Here is a 26,852-nt window from a genome sequence, read left to right as displayed (position 1 = left end):
TCTCACAGCGGTGTCACCATTCGTGCTGAGGTCTGATCTCGGGATTTAAGGGGCTTGACAGTCCTCAGAGCTTTCTGCCAAGTTTTGCGTTTTGCTTGATACCCGCTACATCTTGATTCCTCCGTGATCGTCATGGCTCTCCTCGACGCCTTCAATGTGGCCATGTCCACGACTACAGTCTATCTCTTCGTCACGGTCCTTCTTCTACTTTTCGCGTGAGTTCTTGCCATTTATTTAGGTTATTAAAATTTATCAGTTCAAACGTACTTTCTTTTATATACAGGTGGTGCAATGCTTTCACATAATGCTGAAATGTGAAAAACTATTATACACGTCCTTGGTTTACTAGACGGTTGAGTCATGACCGTATTGGTTGTTTTGTTATGTTTTCGACCCGGGTGGTTATTTCACACTGTAATACATCGGTTATTTTCTTTGCAAAAAGTAATTGTAACAAAAGAGTCCCGTACTGCACCCAATCATAGGCGCAAGAGGCAAAAACGCAAAAACGCAAAAAAAAAAACAACCAAAAAAAAAAAACAACACGGAGCTGTATAAGCAGTAGGAAATGGTAGAAAAAGTGTTTAGATAATGTACTAGGAGTTCGATGAAACGAGATGTATTTCATCGTTAGCTATGAAACAACGGGGCTCATAGCGATCAAAAAATGTTTGTCTCACTGCATCACACATTATAGTTATAAGTAAATAGAGAGTTTAAGTTTTAGGATTGGGTTCAGTGGTTCGTTTGTGCATTCTGAAGCAATCTCGGTGATGTATTTGGCACTTGAATATAGCTGCTTAAAGTTCAATCTGAATTAAATTTTCGTGTGTACATCTAAATATTCTTCCTATATCCTTAAAATCATGTTGGACGATGTTGTTGTATGAAAGAAGCGCACGAAACACATACACACATAGTATTCTCGTTGTTGTTTATAATTATCTTCATCTGAGAGCTCCTCTGATATCCAAGTACATGTATGTCTGACTGACCATCATTTTGAAATTATTCTGTAAGAAGTAATATTATGGGTTTTACCACTTCCATAGCTGGATAGAAAGTCAATTATCGTCATTTTCTTCTAACACTAGCAGTAGAGGTGAGAGATACTGATCATCGACTGACTTTTTTTTTGCATATTCATATCAACTATTCGACATCTGTTTCGCCACAATAACAAAAGTTGGCAATTTAAAAAGTTATTGACTACTTTTTTTTTCTGGTCCGGAATTGCTTCCAAATTTTAAAAATGTGAAATAATATGTCACCAACGTATATGCAAATTAGATACGGTAATGGGATTATCGCCTCAAACTTATCCTACAGTCCCGTACGACAGTTGAACAGATATCTATATCTTTCAGTAATAAACTGCCATTTTAGCACCTAAAGAGTTTGTTATGATTTTTTTTTCTTTAAATGCATGTCAACAATAGCAATAGAGATATGTTTGCAAGCGAAGACAAATTATTACTTAGCACCAGAGCCCGTGATCTGTTCTAATTAATAGGCGACTATAACAGATAAGTTTTTTTTTTCCACTTCCCTCTGTACAGCAACGAAATTTGTAAAAGTTTATTTGCATGTTTCTGTGATGTTAATGTGACTAACAAAAGACATGGCGAGGGAACATGCAAGTTATGCTGAGTCGAGGGGAAGGTGCATTCCAATGTCTCTTGTTAAACATTTCAGCACTTTATAGCAATGATTGACAGATGAGGTCACAAGAGGAATATTGGTTTGGAAGGATTTTGTGGGCGTTCTCAAGTAATCTGAAAAAAAAGTAGAAGACAACATCGTTAAAAATATATGGAATGTTTCTAGATATTCGTTTCACCGCAAAAGTGATGTTGAGGGTATCATAAATCAACACAAATCAACATGCATTTGGATTCCAGGGGCCCTTTAAATTTGATACCAATGTCATGTACATATACAGCTTGTCAAACGTACTGATTTAATTAGCGCTCCTATTGTGAATCACACTATATATGGTCGCAAGTATGGCTTGAGCAGCAGACTTTCCAATAACAGGGCACTCACTATACAACGCATGGTTGCTGTTTCTACAAGAAAAAGAAAAATGTAACCTCTCAACAACAACGACAACAACAACAACAACAACAACAACAAGAGAAGTCAACTGTTGTTTGAAGGCAAGAGCAATACGTTTCCTGATGAAATAATTTGACCAGTACTATCCTGTTGTTTACAATTACTCTTAATTTTTTGAGAGGATTTTTTTTAAAGAGTTTTAGAGGAATAGGCCTACATTAAACACAGAAATGAGTCTTGTACAAGTTTGCAAGTCTTACATTGGTTTCTACAATAAAATCATAACTTCGACTATGTTTTATCATTGTACGTAGCTCAGGGTATGTATTGTCTGTTTGTTTGCACAGTCAGTAGAAAGAATCCTTGTATATTATAGTTGCGTGCCTCAAATATTTGCAGATATAATGGGCCCCTCATATTAGAATGTTTACTGTGATCAGTAATGATGACCTTTAGACAAAAGTAGGACTCAAGGCTAACAACCTACGTTTGTCACTCTTTTGGGGGCAGTCTTGTGAGTTATATGATTTTACCGATCATATTTTTGTCTGTTTTGCATAACAGTTAAATTGAAACCAAAACATGGGCCACACATATCAGTCATGCAACGAGTTTGAGTATGTTATGATTGTTGTGACGTGTCAGGCTGGGCCAATTCCTAACCCCTCCCCTAACTACACCCCAACCCTCCCCCAGAACTCCCCCAGAGCTCCGCCCACCCACTCTCACGACTAGCAAGAGTCTAGGTGTAATATGGTGGTTGATATGATCACCTGACAAGCAGTCTGTACCAAGCGACCTTTCCAGATAAGTTATACACACACGAAGGTGAATAGACCTTTCGTAATCTTTTTATATCTCCACGATATCATTGAATGATATAGATAAGGGAGGTTAACATTGATGACGAATAAATCTTAATGAAATGTTAGGGCAAAACCTTGTACTAGTTTGTATTGAATAACAAAACACAAGGAACAAAGATGACGAAATAGCAATTTCACATAAGAATGCGTGATTCGCTGTTTCAGGAAGCAGAACAAAAGAAGAAATCATATATCTATTCTGCACAGGTAAGGTTGTTCAGCAGCAAGCGTTATTGTAATGGAATTATATTGTTACATTATTTCATTTCATTTCATTTCATTTCATTTTATTGTTTCTGTATGGTACAAATATTCGACTATGATCACTTTCAGATATATACATAATAATCCATGGCTGATTTTGCACATGAAAGGTAAGCAAATCATAGTGACAGAGACCGGAGACATACTAAAAAATAAAAAATATCATGGAAATTTCCAATTCGCTAATAAACAAGTCTTTACACTCACACACACCCACACACACACATAATAAGTTATTTCAGTTTCAATCTCAATGTATTTCTTACTTCTCATATAATGTTACTGCAAGAATAATATCACAAATTCTTTTACCTTGTCCATAATAAACAAACCAAAGAATATACAGGCATAGTTTTCACAGTAATTATAATCATTGGTCGGAATCGAATAGGGTTGTACAAAGAAAGTTAGATGGTCCCTACAGAAAAACATTATTGTTTGGCTGTAGCCTGTAAGCCCAGAGTAATCAGTGTTTGTGAATGAGAAACGATTTTATGTGCAAACCAAGCGAGAGTTGTTGTTATGCCTTTTTCTCGTTCGAACAACTTTAATGGTTGACTTTGAAAGATATAATTGTCTCGCGTTAGCGCGTTTTGAGACCTCAAAAAATACGTCCCTTTTCTTAAAATGTTCGCATTTTTAATTTCTTTACAATTGAGTGAAAACAGCAATGTGATTGTTTACCTTTCAAAGTGACACGAACATCACGTGAATTCAAACTTGAACCTTGAAGCCGTACAGCAAACATGATCCTCTTATGATTTACTTTAGCATCACGCACGATCGATTTCAGATAAGAGGCCAGCTCGGACATGTCAGATCTCGGAGCTCCCATGCCATATAACCGCCCCAGCCCCGCCACCACCACCCCCCCCCCCCCCCATCCGGGTTGATCGACTACCCGCCTTCTTCCCTTAAATCTTTACTTCAAACTTGTATTTGATGTGAGTTATTTCGAGTGCGGTACAATACTTTCTTTCAACAACAACAACAAAAACAGTATGTTTGGGGGATCATGGTTTTAAAAAAGCGGATTGTGGTAACAATGAGCTTGACAATCAAGATAAAAAGACTTTGTTCATGGTGTACCCTGGAAGTCCTCAGCACTCAACAATCACCTGACCGAATGACGTGACGCATATGGCAGAACAAACAAAGGGTTCACCCATGCGAATAAGGAAATATCAGCCTGTCAGCCAACAAGATCCAACAAAATAGCTAATATACCTAGAGCAGATTTTTAGAATTATTCAGTATCTTTATTGATTATATCATGTATACTTTGTTTGTCAGCGTCGACGAACTGGACTTACTGATTATCATGCTTTGCATATACAAAACTTTGTTTTCTGTCGTGTAGGTACGATTTTTGGTGCCACACCTACTTTTGGCGAAAGGGAATTCGTGGTCCCACCCCTCTTCCGATCTTCGGTAACATCCTCGCTATTGGAAGCGTAAGTTTACATAGACCTTAGCACACGTAGGCACACTTACAAACGTTGACATGGCAACACTGTTCATAGCGTAGTTATTAAAGTTCAGGAGAAGAAGCGTTGTAATGAGTTATATAGTGTTTAGTATTAAAGTTGACATGAATTGAATATCATTCCTTTCATTAAATATGCCTATCTCGATCAGTTGCGATCTTTAAACTTAATTTGTAGGGGGAGACAAATTGAAGGAACCCCACACCTCAACCTTCACCCCTCTGCATAAAAATCTCTTGCTTTCATCTACACAAAATATTCAATTCACTTCAATTCAACTGATTCAATTCAATTCAATTCAATTCAATTCAATTCAAATTAAATATTACTTAATAAAATAGTTGGTGATGTTGTTGTGACGGTTATGTGCTTGAAGTATGCTGTAGTTCTTTGGGTGCTGTTCGTTATTCCGAAGGTTCGTTAATCCGAAATACACAAATTCCCTATACCTAGAGGTTCGTTAATCCGAAAATGAAAAAGGGTATAAGTTATTCCGAACATTTGTGGCGTTATTCCGAAGGTTCGTTAATCCGAAGGTTAGTTGATCCGAAAATGAAATAGGGTTCGATATTCTGAAGGCTCGTTTATCGTAAAATGAATTAGTGTTCGTTATTCCGAAGGTTCGTTAATCCGAACATGATATAGGATTCGTTATTCCTAAGATTCGTTGATCCGAAATGAATAACGGTCCGTAACGAACCTTCGGAATAACGAGCTTTGTTTCATTTTCGGATTAACGAACCTTCGGAACTACGAACCTTATTTCATTTTCGAATTAATGAACCTTCGAAATAACAGACCTTATCACATTTTCGGATTAACGAACCTTCGGAATAACGAATCTTCGGAATAACGAACTGTAACCATTTGAATGATACACAGTTTTATACCTACATGCACATTACATGTTCCTTTCACATTTGAAGAATTTTCACGAGACGATAAAAAGCATGTCGGAGAAGTACGGCCCAGTGATGGGCCTCTACCTATGGCGAGAACCCGTCATCATGGTCACTGATGTCGAGCTCCTCAGAAAAATACTCATCAAGGACTTCGGCAAGTTCTATAACAGGAGGGTGAGTCGTGGCCATGTGTAGATAAACTTGGAGTGGAAATGGCGATGTGCTAATGAGAGTAGTAGTATACTAGCAAGCAGTAATCGTAGAAGTAGGAGTATAAAGGGGTCTATTCAAAGACAGTTACCCCCTGGACAATTTCCGCGGACCCTCCCCTGGCTCTAATCCTAATCCTAATCCTGAACCTAATCCTAACCCTAGCCCAAACTCATAACCCTTAACCTAACCCTAAACCTAATCTTAACTTAAACCTTTAACCTGTTTAGTCGGGGGTAGTTGCCCTCTGGGGGTAATTGCCCGGATACGGCGTAAAGTTGTAGTAGATCAGTTAAACCAGTAAACATAGCTACAGTGTCGGTAGCGGTTTTGGTGTTAGTAGTTGCAGTGCACACCATCGGTTGTTGTATTAACAAAGTGGAAGTAGCTATTAAAAAAAATGGTTACGTGGATCCTAATCGACAGAGTCATTCAAATCCAAACTTGAAACTTATCCGTTCCTTTCATACTGAGGACTGTAATTGCTGTATGTCATTAATATTGGATCAATATTGTATTTTTAATTGGTATATGTTGTATTCTTTATTTGGTATATATTTGTTTTTGTTTACCATTTTCTTATTTGTTGAAATGTTTGAATATGTATATGCATGTAAATATATGATATCTTTTCATTTTTGAAGCGCCATGAGCACTGAAAAGTGGACCTGTGCGCTATACAAGTAGCCACTATTATTATTATTATTATTATTATTAATATTATTATTAATCAAGAAGCATGACTGCGTGCAAATCGCCACCGGAACTAACGACCGCTCACCCAAGGATTATCCCCGCACCTCTATGGCTATTTAGTAGAGCAGATAAGCCGAAGAATTGTGGAAAATTTGACTAAAGCATGAAACTTTCACCATTGTTAGTACATGCTATAAGATTAATTTTAAGATCGGGAGGTAAGTCTGAATTGACCTCCGATGACCTCTACAGGTCAATGACCTCAAAATCTAAGAAAATTGATATTTTGCGTCATTGGTTAATGATAAACACAGTAATGACGTACTAAAACTTAATTTTTGTCACAGTGAAATTGTCTTTATGTTCCATAGAGCCCTGACAGGTTTCTACCTTTGACCTCTGATGACCTGCAGAGGTCAATGACCTCAAAATGTCCGAAATTGATATTTTAATGCGTCACTCGTAACTGAAACACGATAATTATGTACTAAAACCATTTTTTGTAAGAGGAATTGCCTCAATGTTCCACTGAGCCTTTCGAGTCAGATTTCTACCTTTGACCTCTGATGACCTCAGATAACCTATGATGAGGTCAATGACCTCAAAATGTCAGAACATTGATATTTGGTGCAATTGGTTAATGATAAACATGAATAAGATGTCATATTCATTTGTATTACAATTGAATTGTTTTCCTATTCCACAGAGCAAGAGAAATTACTCACGTGTCTCTACCTTTGACCTCTGAGGAAGGTGACAGGTCAATAACCTCAAAATATCAGAATATTGATATTTTATGTATAGTCAATGGTCAACTTATACCCGATGTACAATCATGCATTATGCTATTAGCATTTATGCTATAATAGAAGAATCTTGTCATTCCATGGAACATTGGTCATTAGCCTGTGCATTATGTCCAACTTTGACCTCTCAGGACAATGAGAGGTCACTGAGCTCATAGAATATCAGAATATGTATAGGCTTACCTGTATTGATGTTTGGCTTCATTGGTTTAATCGTAAATAATAATAATAATAATAATAATAATAATAATAATAATAATAATAATAAGGTCTTATTTACCCAGGGTAGCCTCTTCAGTGTTGCCACTGCTCTACCAGAGGGCCCTGCTATTATTATTACCCTAGCGTTGCCAGGTACCCATTTATACACCTGGGTCGAGAGGGACATTGTGGGTAAAACATCTTGTCCAAGGATGTAAGCACTGGGCGGGATTTGAACTCACGGTCCTCCGTTCGGGAGTCGGGAGTCTTATCAACTATGCCACAGCTTAATCATGTACAAATCACGCATTGACTTTTGATCAAAGTATGTATTGTATACAATACATTTTCCATAGAGCATTGGTTTATAGTTACAGGTCTCTGGAATGTGAGAGGTCAATTACTTCAGAAATAAAGCTTAAAGTTTCTTGAGTGATGGCAGTGACCTCAAATATAACTGTTATGTTTGGGTTAGTTATGCAAACTAGCAAATATAGGCAAATATGGCCATTATCTCGACACTCGAGGAAAACAAGGCCCACGAGACTGATATACATAGCGTTTAATCTATTCAGTGTAGGTCTCATAGATCTTTTCCCCCATGTGTCGAACTCATTATGGGACTGGTTTGCCTATGAGGATATGATGCTTTGTTATAACAATTAGGTCTGAAATATCTGTTTTTATGTTTGTTTTGACCATTCGGCATGGATCTCCAACGAAAAAGAATGATAATATGTTAGACCCAGCCACCACCGTGCTTTTTCAATAGATTTTGATATTACAGTGTAATTGAGAAAAAAGTAATCGCTCATTGTCCTAGATGGAAGTCAAAATTGAACTGTGTGTGGAATACTCTGCATACAATTTTGGACACACACACACACACACACAATATGCATTTTTTTATTTTTATTTTTTTTTATTTTTTTTTTTTTTGGGGGGGGGGTAAAATTATTATTTCATAAGCAGCTGGCCATTACAAACCGATGAGACCAGACATCAATATTCTTACATTTTGATGCATATCTTTCAATATTCTCCAGAGGTCAGAGGATCATCGCTAATGTTCATGTGAAATGAGTACACGCCTTTTGAATTGCTCACTTTTGTTGCTATAGAAATACACAATACACGTGTATGTGCATCATGTCAATCATTAAATAATGTATCATTTTCATTTTCAGTCGTGGATTGTTTTTTTCTATGTACAAATAAAATCAAGGCAAAGTAAACAACTTTCAAATCAAAATATAAACGAGAATACTAAAAAAGAAATAGATGTAATAACGTGCAAAGCAAATACCAGGCCTACATCATCTTAAAGGGATAGTACAGTATTGGTGGAGATGAGAATTGGGATTTTAACTTTTTGCGAGATACCAAAAAACACTTATGATATAGTACAAAGCATACCATTTTAAGAGGAATTCAAAGTTTATTTGATGAAAATCGGGTTTGGAATGACTGAAACATCCAAAAACAAAGTAAAACAAAGCAATCATAATAAAGTGTGGGTCCCACACTTTATCAGAATTGCTCTTTTTTGGATATCTCAGCCATTTCAAAACCAATTTTCATCAAATAAACGTTGGATTCCTCATAGAATTACATGCTCTTTCATATTCCATAAGAGGTTTCTAATGATCTCACCAAAAAATGTTAGAAACCTGAAATTAGGTCTCAACCAAAACTGTATGATCCCTTTAAGGTATACAGGTGATGGAAATCACCTTATTGATAGACAATTTACCTTACTGGGATAGTGACCACTGAACAATATTGTTTCTTAAAACTCTCTCTTCTTTTCAACAAGTGGAATAAAACACACGCACATACCGAGGCATCAGTTTGGAGGAGGGGTGGGGAAGTGGCAGGGATAGTTGACCCCCACCCCATTAAATTCTAAGATGTGGACTATGTTTTGTTTTGTTTTGTTTTGTTTTGTTTTGTTTTTTGCTTTTTGCTTTTTAGACAGAAAACTGCCCAAGTTTTTCACTTTAAGTGTGCATGGCATTGTTGAAATTTAATTCTGAAATGCAAAATCTCCCTTCTGTGAATGGTAATATCTCCTTTCAATAGACTCCTTCCCCCTGCTTGGTTCCTTCCACAGATATAACATACTTTGGGGAATTATGATTTCCCTAATTCTATGAAAAATGTTTTTAAGAGATATTTTATTTGAATTCTAAAGATGAAAAGGCTTTCCTATATATGCACGAGTGTTCATTTTGGAGGGCAAGAGGCATTTGCCCCGCCTCCCGAGAAAATATGGGAGGGGGAATGGTGGGGACATAAAACTTTACCTCCAAGTATTTCCTGAGATGCAGATTTTTTTTTCTTCACTTTTTTGACAGAAAATGAATTGTCACTGAACATTTCAGCTATAGTATGCACCATATTAAAAGGCAAAATCTCCTTTGCATACCCTCTCCCCCACACTAGTATCTTTCGTTAGGTCCCCTTCCATATACGCTCAGTGCTTTTGTCCCATTTTTGTTCTATATCATCAAAAAGTATGTACCAGATCTTTAATTTCAGTTCCAACATATTAAAGAAAATCCCTCTTGTTGGAGGGGGTAGTGTATCTTTCAATTAACAATCCTTCCTCGGTTTCTACCCTTAGATTTAGTGCACTCCTTTTACTGATAATTTCCCAAATATTCCATCATAGATGTGTATACGAGATTTTTTTTTTTTTTTTACATTTCTATTCTTACTGCAAAGGCTCCCTCGCATGGGAAGGGTTGGGGGACAGCCCCTTTCATACCCTCCTCTCGCTGTATCAATCTCTCCTCCATGCATTGATTATGGCTACACATTTGGGTATGGACTTTTTTTTTTCTTCAAAATGGTAGTTCAACCAAGAGTGGCACGAGATCATTGAATTGCAAACAAAAGAATGCAAAAGCTCCATAATGTGGGAGGGGGATACCTCCACCCACATCCTTCTGTCGATTGGTCTCCCTCCATAGATGGCTGACTTACTACACCTTTCTGATACAAATTTCTAGGTATTCCTTTAAAAGTGCATGTGTGCCAGGTCGTTGAATCTCATTTCTCGAATGGGAGTGGAATACCCTACCCTCGCCAACGCTGCCCTTGCTTGGTTCCCATCCATATAGACTTGGTACACTTTGGCGATCCATAATTTTTCAAATATTCCCCAAAACGTATGCATCAGATTCTAAAAAAAAAATCAAAAACTTCGTCTTTGGGAGGGGGGTCGGTGAGATGCGCCCACACCCCATCAACTTCCATATAAGTGATGACGCACACGTTAAACAAGAGCTACACTGAATCACTGATTTCAGGTCTAAACCTGCAAAAATCCAAACCCCCACCCACACCCTCCCCCTCCCCCTCCGTTTCATTCCTTTGCACCATGAACTTATGCTTACACATATTTTCCAAGTCCCCCCCCCCCCAGGTGAAAACAGATCGACACCCCTTGCTCTGTGCACATACCCGACTTAGATAATTACCTGAAAAGTTCTGCGGAATGAGTAGCCACTTTTTTGGTAACAGAAATGCATGGTTTGTAAGCCCTACGTTATAAACAATTAACTATTAACTACCGGTATCGCAATATCAATATTAATATCCTCCCATTTCATTAGAGGTATTTGACCTTGTGTGATTTTCATAGGTGAAAGGATAATGGCTCGTTAATAAGCAGGGCCTACGAGTGCTTTCTAGAACATCATTTATGTTTACCATTGATGATGCCAAACTATTCTGATACTTTGAGGTCATTAGACCTCAGAGATCATCAGAGGTCAAAGGCAGAAACTCGTCTGTGTGCCTTGGAATATGAAGACAATGTCATTGCACACAGATATACTTGTTTTGTACATCTTTACCATGTTTTACCTTTCACCAAATGATGTCATTGTTCAATATTCTGATATTCTGAGGTCATTGACCTCTCAGGTCATCAGAGGTCAAAGGTAGAAACCTGTCTGCTCTTAAGAATATGAGAGACAATTTCATTGTTTTGTACATCTTAACAATGGTTACCATTAACCAATGACATCACAGATCAATATGATATTTTGAGGTCATTGACCTCTAAAGGTCATCAGAGGTCAAAGGTTAAAATCTGTCAATGCTCTGTGGAATCAGAAAATGTTTTCCCTGAAGTATAGATGCATGTTTAATGAGTCATAACCACATTATATCATTCACAAATGTCTAAGAACATCGATATTCTGATATTTAAAGTTCATTGACCTCTGGAGGTCATCAGAGGTCAAAGGTAAAAAACCTGTCTCAGCTGAATAGACGGGTACCTGGCAACGCTGGTGTAAAATAATGGCAGGGCCCTCTGGTAGAGCAGTGGCAACACTGAAGAAGCTATCAAGGATAATCAAGACGTTATGATCAATATATGATAATGATAATAATGATAATGATAGTAATAATGATAATCATCATCATCATCATCATCATAATAATAATAACAATGATAGTAATAATGATAATAATAATCATAATCATAATTATAACCATAATAATAATAATTATTATTATTATTATTATTATCATTATAATTAGTATTATCATTATTTTTATTGTTATTAGGATTATTATGATTATTATTATTATAATCATTATTATTATTATTATTTTCATTATCTGTCAATCAATTCATCGTCTATTAATCTATAGCTCAGATTGAATGAATACCATGTATTTCCATTTTGACTTTCCACTTTTTTGTGTATGTGCCTCAGGAGCTACCCGTGTCATCCGGGGACTTTGACAGCGCTGTGTTTAGCCTCCGAGACGCTCAGTGGAAGAGAGTGCGTGACATCCTTACCCCGACTTTCACTGGCAGGAAGATGAAGATGGTACGTACAGAAACGCTCATGTGATTCTCTTTTCATAACTTCAAGTGTTAGTTCTTATATTAACTTAATCTCCTGTTTGGTAATTACGCACACACCTGCACAAGCAATACACGTTCAAATACATTCAAAACACACCAGAGCGTTCCTTTTTCATAATGCCATTCGTGCATATTTCATTTTACGTTGTGTTCAATTAATTGTTCTCTCCAGTTGAATGAAAGTCAAACTTGTTTGCGCTATAAAGGAATATATGTCATATGAATTACATCATTGTCTTGGCCACATTTATTTCATAATCAGCATGACAAGGGTGTTTTAAATTCATTCAGAGTAGCACGCTTTTTATTCGAAAAGTTCCTTATTAGTTTTTGCCCTGAGATTTTCCAGTTAAAGCTGAACTTTTCTTCTCATTATAATATCAATGTTCAAGTCATGATCATCAAATGCCCCCAAGTTTGCATCCTTGAATTGATACGAACTATCACATAAACAAACAAACAAAAAACTGTGACATTTAAAAAATTATTCCAGACTTTTTCTTGATCCAGGGAGGGCGCCACATAGAAATGTCCAGATAATGCAAATTTACCAAAAAATGATTTTCACTTTTGAACCAATCTTCCTGTTTTCCTAACACGTCCAATTATTGTGAGTCACTCATCATTCTGCACATGTTTAAGGAAAGTTTTTTTTTTCTGTCCGTTTCATCTCGTATGTGATCCTTTTGAAGAGTTTCAACGAATCCATGCTTCTCAGCTTGTTCTAATCATATATGATTATAATTTCTTTTCTCCCAGATGTCAGGTATCGTGAATTCTTGCGCAGACACCATGATGGATAACGTGCAAAAGGCGTGTGCTAAGGATGGCACAGTACAATGTAGAGAGTAAGATTGGATTATTATTCTCTTTGAGGCGCTTTCTCTGTAGCATCACTGTAGCTCTCAATACATACTCTATTTCTTCAGACTGCCTCCCACCCATAAAACACATTAATAGTTTAGATAAAACTCGTCTGATTTATTTCATATTTTAACTGAGTTGCAAATTTACAAATGAAAAAAAAAAAATCACATTCGTAAAGTGGCGTGTCACTATCGAGACACTTCAAAATAGCCCAGCTTGGGCTGTAGAGGGCGCTCCTCACAGTGCCAGTGCCGTATATAAAGAAAGTCTGGCCAACTCATAAATTGAACGCCATGTCGTTACCCAGTGCGCTTGGGGTTGTAGCGTGTGGCGCTTGGGGGTTAGCGTGTACGCGCAGGTGTCCCATAGGCGCAAGGCACTGTGTTACTTAACTTTTTTTTTTTGTAGAGAGAGAGAGAGAGAGAGAGAGAGAGGAGGGTGGGGGGGGGGGGCAAAAGAAGAAGAAGAAAAGAACAAATTGAAATTCAAGACGTAAATTAGAGGGAGCTAGTGTGGATCCTAGAAATAAATGCTGCGGAGGAGAAAAAAAAATGGAGAGGAAAATTGATGACAGTTAAATCCTGAAAAGGTTCCTGTGGGAGAAATGCAAAATCAAAATTAAAATAAGGTTAAAGTGTAGACCTGAGGAGAGAACACAAGAGAAATAACTTGTAAAGAAATGTCAAATTAATAGTAGTGGTCCTGAAAAGGTGTATGGAAGGAAGAAATAAAACGAAAAAGAAGAAAAAAGAGAACAGAAAAGAAAAGAAAAGGAAAGAAAAGAAAAGAAAAGATAAGTAGCGTAGAAACAGACAAAAGTATAAGAGAGAGAGAGAGGAAAGAGCAATGAAACACTGAGTAAAGGTGTTGGTGAAGGTAGAGCAAGAAGTCTAAGTAAAGAATAACTAGGAGAACCGAGGAACTTGGCCAACTTAGCCAAAATCTTTCCCTACGCGTCATTGTGGAGTAAAGGTGGAATGCAAATATACCGTGTTTGTTTTTTTATGCATTGGGCAATCTCTAAGGTATGGATGAACTGTGTAATGATATTTCTACAATAGATAGTATAATTTCAACATTTCACCCGACATTGATCCTTTGACCTGTATAATGAATCTCACCTGACACAGAAACGAGTTGCTACTCACTGACCAGTCTTCTGGTCGCACTCTAATTTCCTACCTTTTCCTTCTTTTTGGATCTGCTTTCTCGTCGCACTCTGATTTCTCACTTTTCCTTCCTTTTGGATCTGTCGGAAAGCGGTGCGTCATTACACTTGAGCCAGGTCGTTTATCGCGGTAAGATATCAAAATATCTCTTTCGTGTATACCTTCTACTTCAATATAGTAGACAACGGCAATTATCCCCCATGGCAAGCAATATTAGCGTGTAGCCGCGCGTAATGAGCAATGGGCACTGCGTGTGAGCTATGCTCGCGCCCGCGTAATTGACTTTGGTAACGACATGGCGCCTGTAGATCACGGGACCAGCTTTTGACCAATCACAGGCTTCAAATCTCATAAGCCGAAAACAGAGTTGACCAGACTCTCTTTAAACACGGCACTGCTCTCAACAATATAAGATATTGAGTACAGGTCGGCATGGTTACGGGTAATTTTGACACAAGCCACCACTGCGGTGTTTTCCCCTTAAGTTTTCGTTGATTTCAAACCTGTAAACAATTTTCCATATTATTCATATTCTTTATAGAAATAAAGAGATTGCAGCACTATTATGTAAAAGGTACGAAATAGATTCAGCGTCTTTGTTGATTTTTTTTTCATGTCTATTAGTAGACAAACTTCTCACTTCACCCCAGTCGAGGAATGGGGAGGGGTTGTCTCCACTCAGAAGTCTCCAACAAAATTTTCTTCAGTCGTCTTATTAAATGTGCTTTTTCAGTCTTGGCCAAAATGAAATGAAGTATTTTTCCTTAACTAATTCCAGCCTCCAAACGACGTGTGTTTTGTACCAGCATTTCCACTCATAAACAGTATCTAATTGTTTGGAATTGGCTGCTTAGGCTTATTAAAAAACCAACAGTAATAACAAATCCCTATTCAACTTAATATCTTTGGTATGAAGAAGTGATTGGCTTGGGTTATTCAACCCTATTTATGGATGTGAGACCTGTACGTGCATACAATGACTAATGTGTCCACCAGTGAGTTGATATTACAGCTGAAATCACTCATTGTGTACATCGTCGTCGGAAATGTGGAATAATCTTTTGCAGTCAACAAGGGGATTGGGCATTTAATGGAAAATAACGTATTCAAATCGAGCTTTGATATTTCGTTTTCAGACATTCTAGGTTGTCGGCACAAGAATGCGAGATGTGTGATGTATTTTGTGCTGCGACTATTAAACTAGTCCTAGGATGAGGAATTTGACAAAATAAAACTCTTACCAAGAAATACTGCACAGTTACTCATTAGTATGGGAACATTTTTCAGATTATTATTGTCATTATTTATTCGGCTTTCAAGCACAAATATCAATATTACATTTTTTTTTTTCAAAATCAGAACATACACTGGATAGGTGATGGCGCACCAGGTTGGGTAGCCCGGGGCTGGAAAGAGCCAACTAAATGACTTGGGCTACCAGGCCATCCTCCCAAACCCACCTGGTATATTATTTAATGTTGTTGTTGCTGCGGCTGCTGTAGCTGGTGTCGTTTTGTTGTTGTTGTTGCTGTAGTTGTTGTACTTGTGGTTGTCGTTGTTGCTGTTGTTCTAATTTTGATGCTTACTTGATTGCTCGATGCAGGCTGTTCGGTGGTTTCGTTATGGACACGGTGGCGAGTTGTGCCTTCGGTCTGCAGGTGAAGTCACAGACTCAGCCAGACGAACCATTCTTCACCCACGCCAAGAAATTCTTCCAGATTTCTTTCACCACTCCCGTCTTCGCCCTCGTCTGTAAGTATTAACTGAGGAGTTATTGAAAAGATTATGTACACGAAAGCCGCGGTCACACCGGTAAAACATCCCGAAGTCCAAGTTCGCAAAGTTTAAGTTCTCGATGTTTTGCCAGTCTGACCACGACGTGGTACAGTCACCTTAACTTAGCTTAACTAACCTTAACTTAGTTAAGTATGTCACGTGACCATTGATGCACGTGTGAGCATTGATACGTCACAGTCATTCAGACGACTCAAGCATTCTTATTTGTTGCGCATGCGCGCCAATGACATCAATTTTGAGAAAACTAAAACATAATAATGATAATAGTAATAATAATGATAATAATGATAACAATAACACTAATAGTGGCTATAGCGCACAGGTCAACTTTTCAGTGATCGTGGTGTTTCAGAAGTGAAAAGATAGATGTGTACATGCATATACGGTCATGTTCGAACATGTCAACAAAGAAGAAAATGGGAAACAAAAACGAGCATACACCAAATAAAAAATACAATGTTGTTCCAAACACTAATGACGGCAATTAAAGATCTCCGTGTGAGAGGAACAGAAACGTTTTAAGTTTTGATTTGAATGTCTCTGCAGATGACAGTATAGGTAAGTGATTCCACAATTTTGGTCCCATAACAGAGAAAGCACGATCGCTCCATGCATGTTTTACTCTGGGTGTTTGGAGCAACAAGGCATCTGATGATGATTGTAGACTTCGTGTTGGATTGTATTTTTGAACAGAGTCACTTACGTATAGAGAGAAAAAATGGAAAAATGATGTATTAAGAACAGAATCTTGAAAATAATCCTTTTTTCTACATGTAACCAATGTAAGGAGTAGTAATGATAATAATAACAATAATAATAATAATATAGTACTACTAGTACTAGTAGTGGTAGTAGTATAGTAGTAGTAGTAGTACAGAATAGTAGTAGTAGTAATAGTAGTAGTAGTAGTAGTAGTAGTAGTAGTTAGTAGTAGTAGTACAGGATAGTAGAGTTAGTAGCAGTACAGTATAGTAGTAGTAGTAGTAGTGGTGGTGGTAGTATTAGTATTAGTAGTGCAGTATAGTAGAGTTAGTAGTAGTAGTAGTAGTAGTAGTAGTAATAGTAGCAGTAGTAGTAGTAGTAGTATATAGTAGTATAGTTAGTAGTAAGCAAATAATCAACGTTGGTGAAGGTGATGGGACAAACTATCACTTCCGAGGCGATCTGGATGTAGCTATCTTTCCGAAGCGCAGCTGAGGAAAGATAGCGTACACATTTCAGATCGCCGAGGAAGTGATAGTTTGTCTCATTGCCTGAAACTAAGAGTTGATTATTTGCTTTATATTCCACATCTTGGGTCCTAGAAATTCCCATTTTATTCCACATCTGAAACCGTTTTAGCTGTCTTTAGGTATCCTTAGGGCTTAGGCTACGTGTGCGCGTAGATAACAAAACAATGAATTTACTGCGCGCACCTCGCGGCACTGAAGTGAAAGTGCGTTGCACTGTGTACTATCAAGTGACCTAGTTAAATGATAGTCCACAGTGTAACGCACTTTTATTTCGCGCGTACTCATCTCGCGTTAAGACTGTATGGACTGCCAGAGATCAGCAAAACAAACAGCTGTCTTTATAGATGACAAAACAATGAATTTGCTGCGCGCACCGGGCGACACTGAAGGGAAAGTGCGTTGCACTGTGTACTATCAAGTGACCTAGTTTTTCTCAGGTAATGTGATGGGCAAAACTACGCTTTATCACATGATCAGCTCTTGACCAATCCTACAGCAAGATTCTTAGTATGTGGAATATAATAGTTGATAGTACTACAGTATAGTAGAGTTAGAAGTAGTACAGTAGAGTAGGTAGTAGCACAGTTTAATAGTAGTAGTAGTTGTAGTAGTTCTATCGTAGTAGTAGTTCTATAGTAGTAAAAGTAGTAGTAGCAGTAGTAGTAGTAACACTACTACTATAGTAGTAGTAGTGCCTAGTTGTATATTTAGTGTGCCTCCACTGACTGCCTCTTCCCCACTGTTTGATGTTTTTCTCGATGCTTTTCTTCGCGTTCAGCTTTCCTGCCATTCATGGCGCCTGTTGTCAAATTTCTTGGATTCACCCTCTTCCCGAAAGAAACGATCAAGTTCTTCACCGAAGTCATCGACAAAACCATAGCTCTGAGGAAGAGCGGACACGGCACGCACGTAGGTTTGATAAGGTTTAGCTGTTGCCCTTTTCGTCGTTGTGTGGTCTTTCTTTTTATCTGGGTTTAGTCGTTTCTTGTTGTTGTTGTTGTTGTTGTTGTTTTCGTTCATTTGTTTGTTTGTTTGTTCATTTTTTGCTTCTCCTTTTTTTTTTGAGGAGGTGCCCGTGTCATCACTACGCATGGTTACATTTTTATGGCTAAATTTTATAATATTGATTATCGTAATGTATATTTTCAATATTGACGCATCAACCATGTCAGTGGAAGGTTCATGTCAAAAACTGTCTCCTGCACCTAATACTCCATACTCGTTCCACCGTCTGTCTGTCCGGTTGTCTCCCCGACTGGCTCGCTGTCTGTCATGTCGGTCGGTTTGTCTGTCTGTCTGTCTGTCTGTCTGTCTGTCTATCTCTCTGTTTGTCCCTCTGTCCCTCTTTTCCTCTCTGTCCGGTCTTGTCTGGCTGGCTGGCTGTCTCTCTGTTTATCTGTTTATCTGTCTGTTTATCTGTTTATCTGTCTCTCTGTTTATCCGTCTCTCTGTTTATCTGTTTATCTGTCTGTCTGTTTATCTGTCTGTCTGTTTATCTGTTTTTCTGTCTGTCTGTTTATCTGTTTATCTGTCTATCTGTCTCTCTGTTTATCTGTTTATCTGTCTGTCTGTTTATCTGTCTGTCTGTTTATCTGTTTATCTGTCTGTCTGTTTATCTGTTTATCTGTCTGTCTGTTTATCTGTTTATCTGTCTGTCTGTCTATCTGTTTATCTGTTTATCTGTCTGTCTGTTTATCTGTTTATCTGTCTGTCTGTTTATCTGTTTATCTGTCTGTCTGTTTATCTGTTTTTCTGTCTGTCTGTTTATCTGTTTATCTGTCTGTCTGTCTATCTGTTTATCTGTTTATCTGTCTGTCTGTTTATCTGTTTATCTGTTTATCTGTCTATCTGTCCCTCTCTCTATCTGTTTACCTCTCTGTCTGTCTGTCTGTTTATCTGTTTATCTGTCTCTCTGTTTATCTGTTTATCTGTCTGTTTATCTGTTTATCTGTCTGTTTATCTGTTTATCTGTTTATCTGTCCCTCTGTTCATTTTTGTCCGGTCTCTCTGTCTGGCAGTCTAATCCCCTCCTATCTCTCATCGTCCACCTTCACCTCAGCGTTCTCTTGACCCTCATGTAACCCATCAACTTATGCCGCAAATTATCCGATTTTACTAAAATATTAGGTTTGACTGAATTTCACTGTGCATGTAGCGTTTAAAAAAGATTGATGGAAATAATTGCATTTTATGTATCTACATGTACAAATAAAAAAGAACAGGCCAAATTGAGGCAGAATCATTGTTTTGTATCATTGTAAAATGTTTCAGCCGTGGCAACTCTTGATAATTTTGCAGAGGAAATGAATAGTTAAGCACATGACACCCAAAACATCTCAAATTAAACAGCTTTTGTTTATATTCGACCTCATGAAATAGAAGCGACAAATGGTAACAATGTCGTTAAGATAAGAAACAGATATATCAGACCTTAGAATGACCGTTTCCATGACTTCATGGATTACTGCACGCATGTCTCTTTCTTTTATTTACATTTTTCTTCTCCTTTTCTTTTTTGCTCTATTTTTTTTCTGAGTAAGACAACATTTATGGTTTAACAATATTTTGAGGACTCTTTCGAAAGAGCTACCTTCTCTGCAGCAGTTGAAATGTGCTCCAAAGAATATATTTAGTATACCCATTGCCCCCTGTATTGTAAAATAGAACCACAAATGCACAAAAAAAATAAACAATGACGCGAAATCTTCAGTTTGTATTAGCCTGGACTTATGTAGACCATGACATCTCAATGCGTAATAAACATGTGGAAACCTTGAATGGAAGGATGGTAATAACAAGAAAATTTATGGTTACAGTGACATGATGGTCGATCTTTCTGATGACATAACAGAATGTGGACTTCCTTCAACTCCTGATCGACGCCCAGGACGGCAAAAACATACACGCCATCGAAAACGACGAAGACGACCAGCATAACCAACTCTTCGTCGGATCCGACGAAGGCAAGAATTCCATCACGCCGGCCACTAGAGGGCGACTTACTCGAAGTGAAGTTATTGGACAGGTAGGCTCAAGTCTGAATTTTGATCATGCTCTTGTAAAGTGAATAAAAAACAAAGACAAAAATACATGAACATGATTAAAATGCAATGTATCTCCTATTTCATTGTCCAATACACCAATAATCATGCTTCACTTCAGACCTGTGATTCCAAAGATTTTTTTTTTTTTTGATTGCGTTTTCTACTCGACCACTGATTGGACTCCTTTTCGAGGTAAGCTTATCTTTGAACCAACCTACACAAGGAAATATTTTCATGAACGAGACCAGTAAAATTGTAGCATGTAATGTAGATTATGTCCGCCTCATGATAAAGTTACAACATCTGGACTAATGGAGATATATAATCATAACTACTGTAATGTAATGATTATTCCCCTTATCACAGGTGTAAATACCGCCCTCTGTGGGGCCCCAGCCGTGGTTCATGCCATGAAGAGCCTAAAGCCACTGGAAAATTAAGTATTAATCATCATCATAGCGCAATAATGCCTGTGGTTGCAATGCTTGGCGTATATGACACTGGGAATGCCGAAGCAGTGTTTTTCTCTTCCTTTTTTTTTCAGGCGTCGAACACCTACGACTGTTATCATCATTTCTAAGCAAACAGACGTTTTTCGTTAATACGGGAGTGACCTTTATTTCAAAACATTTGGAGACTCACATCTTTAAAGCGCGCATTACTACCAATAATCCATGCCCCATTAGAAATACTTTCCCTTTCTTTATAGGCGGTGACTTTCCTTTCGGCCGGCTATGAGACAACTACTACGGCTCTAACGCTGGGATCGTACCTCCTCGCCCGAAATCCTCAAGCCCAGGACAAACTCATCGCCGAGATCGACAAGCTCGCTCCCAACCGCGACGATGTCGACTACACGAAGGTCTCAACGATGCCGTACCTCGATCAGGTCATGTGTGAGATTCTCCGCTACTACCCACCCGCTACCTCGTAATGATTCTCTTCTATCTTTGATTATTTTTATAAGTTTTGTATATATTTTTTTCGGTTTATCATTCTTATAATAAAGGGCCCATCTTACTGGACTTCCACGACAGTTGAGAGTCTTTAGAGCCCCCCCCCCCCAAAAAAAAAAAAAAAAAAGTGCTCACAAAATAAGACTCTAGGGCAACACACGAGAAGTCTCCCAACAAGGTTACAATGTATTCATGACGTCTATAAAACTTCTGCTAAGTCGCTGAGACGTCTCCACGAAGTCTCCCGTAGGCCGCCACTGGGTCTCCTCAATGTCGCCGAGACATCCCAGGGACCTCGTGGAGAAGCATAGTCCCTGCGACTTGGCCTTGTCATAAGAGACGTCGTTGAGACGTCATAAAGACGCTTCCTACACCAGCTGGAGACAGGAGAAAGTCTCAAAAAAAAATTGAACATGTTCAATTCTTTCGTGACACACTAGAGACCAGGCTAGCCTACAGGAGACGTCGCCGGGACATCGTGGAGACATCAAGAGTAAAGGGCCTACGATTGTTTATTTCTTACGGAAAATACGAAACTTTATGACTCCGTTACATTAACACCTTCGATAAGGGATATGACAAACTTCATGTGCGCTGTCATTTCTGATTTTTGTTTTGTTTTGTTTTGTTTAGGGATGTCTGTGTGTGTGTGTGTGTGTGTGTGTGAGAGAGAGAGAGAGAGAGAAAGCTCTCTTTTGCAATTCTCGGCAGATAACAAGTAAACAGAACTTGCCGTAATAATTTCGTCATATTCTATTTTTCATTAATGGTTTCTCTATTAATTGCACAGTAGCAGTTATTATGATTATGGTGTTGAATGACAATTTGTTTTAACACTTGATTAAACATGCATGTTGGCATGACAATAACCGATAACGATAATCGCACATGTTATAGTTGTGTGATACAGATCCCATTAATTGCTTACTCATATATACAAAGCCACGCCCCTCCTCAATCCTTCCCCAGTGTGTCAGCATAGAGTATAGACTACATGAATAGTGTCCAGGCAAATATCACATGCTTTTTATTTTATGGACAACGGCAGGCTGGATCGCATGTGTGGCGAAACTGTGACGTACAAAGGAGTCACGATCGAGCGGGGCGTGGGAGTTTTCGTCAGCCCGTACGTCATGCATCACTCATCGGACTACTGGCCCGAACCGAGCAAGTTTGATCCCGATAGGTGAGGTACATTTCCTCCTCACCTCGATTGGCCCCCATGAAAACATGCATGGCCTTAATCAGGGGCTACTCACCATCAGTCCGACGGAACTGGTGGATACCATATTTTATTTGACCCAATTCTAAGAGGCAATAAGGCCTACATCATGACTTTTGTCATATTCATCAGCAGCACTCATGCATGCATGATACGTCATCAGGCGAAAAACATTCACTTGACAGCTACAGATGGAAATTAATTTCTATATCGTTTCTGTGCAAGGTTTAACATACCTGGTTTTCTAAACCCGCAAATAATGCACGTTTTAGTCTGATGTTCTCGTACAGAAAGTCATAGTATGCTTAGGACATGTGTTTTGATTGGGTGATTTGAATCCATGTGACGTGATACTTCAATAGACATTTGAGACAAACAATTTCTTCGGGAAACAACAGCTTCATGAACTTTGTCTCTCGCCTCGTAGAATTGGCAAAGTCAATGAATGTCCGACCCAGTAAGGCAAAGGCTCTTCCAATTCACGTAACGTAGTCCAAAGTGATATTGGAGAGGGGGGATCGGAATTGGGATGCTTGCTACATCAACTCTGCGTTAAGTCAAACATGTTTTCTCGAAATCATGTTTCCGTACTGTAATTCCCTTTCATTTCCTTCTCCTGTTTTCGGATTGGGTACAACCCTTTCCAACCAAGCATTGTATACTGTAGTGATAGAAAGGAGGCAATAAGCGGATGAAAAATACACATACCATAATCACGATTCATTAAGCAACACCAACCGTGCCAACACCAGTATATTCCCAATTACAGCTTGATTCCTGTAGACGTTGGTTTTCTTTTACCTCCTCTTCTGACTAGCTATCCATTTTAAATCTTCTTTATCCCTTTTCTAGTTGCTTTTATTCTTCTTATCCTCCTCTTTTTCTTCTGTCATTGATTTTTCTCTCTTTCTTGCACCATATTTTCATTCTGAATTTACCTATGTCTTCTCTTTCTTTTTCTAATTTTCTTCTTGTCCTCATATTCTTCATGTCCTGCTGAACTTCTTCTCTTTTTTCACTTTTTCTCCTTTCCCTTCTTCGATGTGTTTTTCGTGTCCTCTTGTTTTTCTTCCAATGAATTCTTCTTCGATGGTCTCCTTATTCAATCGTCTCCAGGTTCTCTAAGGAGAATCGCGAGAAGCGAGACCCTTTCACCTGGATGCCTTTCGGCGCCGGACCACGAATCTGTGTCGGGATGAGGTTCGCTCTGATGGAAGCTAAGATGGCGCTTGTTCGCGTCCTGCAGAAAGCTCGTTTCGAGACCAGCCCGCTGACTGAGGTACAACTCCGCTGCCTGCTGATACCCCCCCCCCCCTTCTGAAAACTCGGACTTAGCTATATCCTGTTAACTAAACTTTGCAAAGGACCCATCAGATTCCGTTGACAAAGGGTTAGAATGAAATAAATATACGTACACATTCACGAACATCTGCAAAAATACAAAAAAAAAGTTGCACGAGACTACAGATTTGAGGGGTTGTTTTGTTGCTGTTGTTGTTGCTTTTTTGGTCTTTATCAGTTCTGAAAATGGTTAGTTCAAACGCATTAAAAAGCTCCTTCAAAGCAGATTAATGTGATTCATCGTTAGTTGCTTCATTTGAGCATTTATTACCATTTAAGATTTACTAAAGAACATATCCTTATAAACGACACATTAGATAGCATTATCCATGTAATATAATAGGATTAAATCCTCGGAAGTGTGCGTTTGTCTCTTTAACTGGTGTGCCTGTTATCAATGATCTCGAAAAACAACTATCGTTTATATACTTATCCTACCTACATTAGCACTGGACCTAAATTTCGGCAATTTTTGGATATTAACAAAGTGGTTCCATCCAGTCGTTAAACGAAATCAGGTCATAGACGTTTCTTTCCTCACAGCGCCGTTGAGCCCCAACCTCATAAAAATGATATATTTGTGATGTGTATGGAGTGAGCGTCTTACCCACTTTGTTTGAGATGTTGACCGAATCCTACAATAAATGCTTGTGTTGTTTACATTAGAATGTGTAATTGATTTTTAAACATTAATATCTTCTATATTTTTCATATCTCTCATCCGAGGCAGTTATGGTAATACTTTCCACTGTAAATCTAGAATATCATCTTTAAACACTACCAGTAGCGTATAGGGAGAGCTTTTGCCCAGTGGTGACATGCATACACTCTGACACGCATGTCAAACAACACAAAATATTTTCTTTTTACTGAAGTTCATGCACGACATCATTTTCCCCCGCTTCTCCACTGAATTGGAGGTGGCCAGATTCGTCTTGGCGTTCGCCAATTTGAACCCGTTCTAACAGAATATCACTGTCTGTTCCTCAATTTTGTTTGCTTACTTTCTGCAGATTCCTCCAAAGTTGGGTACCAGTGGTCTTCTTTCTCCTCCCAATGGAATAACCCTGAAACTGGTCGCTCGCTGAGAATGATTCTCCTCTAGGCCTTCGTGTTAACCGACCCCTGCGAGATTCTTGACTTCCTGTAGACTTTAGGTGGAACTGGCCATTTTTCTACCGGTTATAGGTTTACATTTGTTTGTGTAATAATTTGCTGCTGAAATTATGTCTATTCAAAAGTCGATGACAAAACTTGGTTACTGAACTTTTAAGAGCCAATGAAATAATGCTAGGATGTTGGAACTTTCTAAAGTATGATGTGAAAATTTCACTGTCGCACATAGTGTCAATGGGAATACCTATTTCATTTCTTAATTTGTCATTGTGTTTTGATTAAAATGTCATGATAAAATTTCATGTAGAGATTTTTGAGTCATGAAAAAATGCATTCCATTTTATCGTAATTGTCACATTTACTTCACGTACTTCCAACTTGTTCGTTGTTTCTTTTTTTTTCATGTCGGCATGCCAATATAGGGAAGGATTTAAGCCAGGTCAAGACTGCAATCTGATCATGCGCAGATAAAAGTCATTGCAGATTGTTTTGTTTCTCGAAACCGACTTGTCGATGTTGTATTTTCATTTTTTTTTTCAAACCAAATTAGCTTAAGGTATTCATGCAGCACTTACATCCTACATGAAAATTACAATTTTCTGCTTGTCCTTTTTTTTTCAGCTGCTCAGTCATCTAAGAGATGAATCTACTAAAATGTTAAAATGAATGAGAGGTCTGTTGTTCATAGGTCAGTATACTGCTAACGTTGAGCCGGATTATCTTTTCACAAAATATTATGCCCTAACAAATGCTATAAGTCATCCTTGAGCTTTAAATCAATTACTTTTTCAAAAAATTCCGGTAAAAAAAGTCCTCTTGAAATCAACATACAATCGCACTCAGTGATGAGTAGCATTCCCTGGACATTAAATAACAAGTCCACCTTCATATACATGTGGATTGGGTGAATGCAGCAATATTTATAGAATATCTGCACTGTCACTGCTGGATGAGAAGACTACTACAATGTATGATGTCACAGGTGTACAACGATGTAAGAAAAATATAATGAGAATTTCACAAAAGTTTACTTTTTGAAAAAGGTGCACACCTCAACTTATCACTGACGTATGTCAAGGGTAATATTATTCCACTTTGCCTTCAGAAAGAAGGAAGTCAAGTGTTCTTTTATTATGCGAGAAAAGTGAAAATATCTTGAATTTTCCTGATAATTTCTTTATATCGTTGTACATATGTAACATCACAAGCTTTTAACTTTTAAACGGATTGACTGATTTTCCTCAAACTCTTGCTGATTTGTTCTATAAAAATTGATGCGTTCGCTTAATCCAGATGTCTATGAAGGTTAACTTGCTCTTTAATTTCTTTTTTTTTTTTATAGCGGTCAATAGTTAGTAAATTGGAAGTTTAAAAAGAAACACTTAACAAGATAGTGTGTAACTACTCGGCAGTTTTTATTTCCGACGCCGATCCACTACTGTAGAAATTAGTAGATATCTTAAGTGATTGATGAATATTATTGTTTTGTGTGGATACATATCATTTATTCATAATTATATATTCATGTACAAAGAATTTTTTCGAATCATTGATAATCAACTGGATTATCTTTTGATATATGATGTATGCCCTAACAAATGCTAAACGTCAACCTTGAGCTTTGATTCATTTACTTTTTGTGCTAAGATTCCATTTAAAAAAAATCATCTTGCAATCAACATGCAATCGCATTCAGTATTGACTAGTATTCCCTGGACATTAATATT

At 38.0% G+C, this 26,852-nt stretch overlaps 1 protein-coding gene across 1 annotated transcript; it reads left to right on the top strand.

Moving 5' to 3' along the window:
- LOC139718733 (cytochrome P450 3A29-like) lies at positions 1-26,852 on the top strand. The gene is made up of 12 exons (XM_071630197.1): positions 1-215; positions 4,549-4,642; positions 5,602-5,751; positions 12,227-12,343; positions 13,141-13,229; positions 16,021-16,169; positions 18,225-18,355; positions 20,298-20,471; positions 21,200-21,420; positions 22,495-22,632; positions 23,785-23,947; positions 25,023-26,852. Exons 1-12 carry the CDS (start codon positions 133-135, stop codon positions 25,095-25,097), a joined length of 1,584 nt encoding a protein of 527 aa, XP_071486298.1. The 5' UTR covers positions 1-132; the 3' UTR covers positions 25,098-26,852.

This window comes from Diadema antillarum, unplaced genomic scaffold, assembly GCF_040938485.1.
Source record: "Diadema antillarum isolate AM-2024a unplaced genomic scaffold, OU_Dant_1.0 scf00000099, whole genome shotgun sequence".
Lineage (NCBI taxonomy): Eukaryota > Metazoa > Echinodermata > Echinoidea > Diadematoida > Diadematidae > Diadema > Diadema antillarum.
Note: the sequence above shows the minus strand (reverse complement) of the source record. Positions and strands in the feature narration are given on the sequence as shown.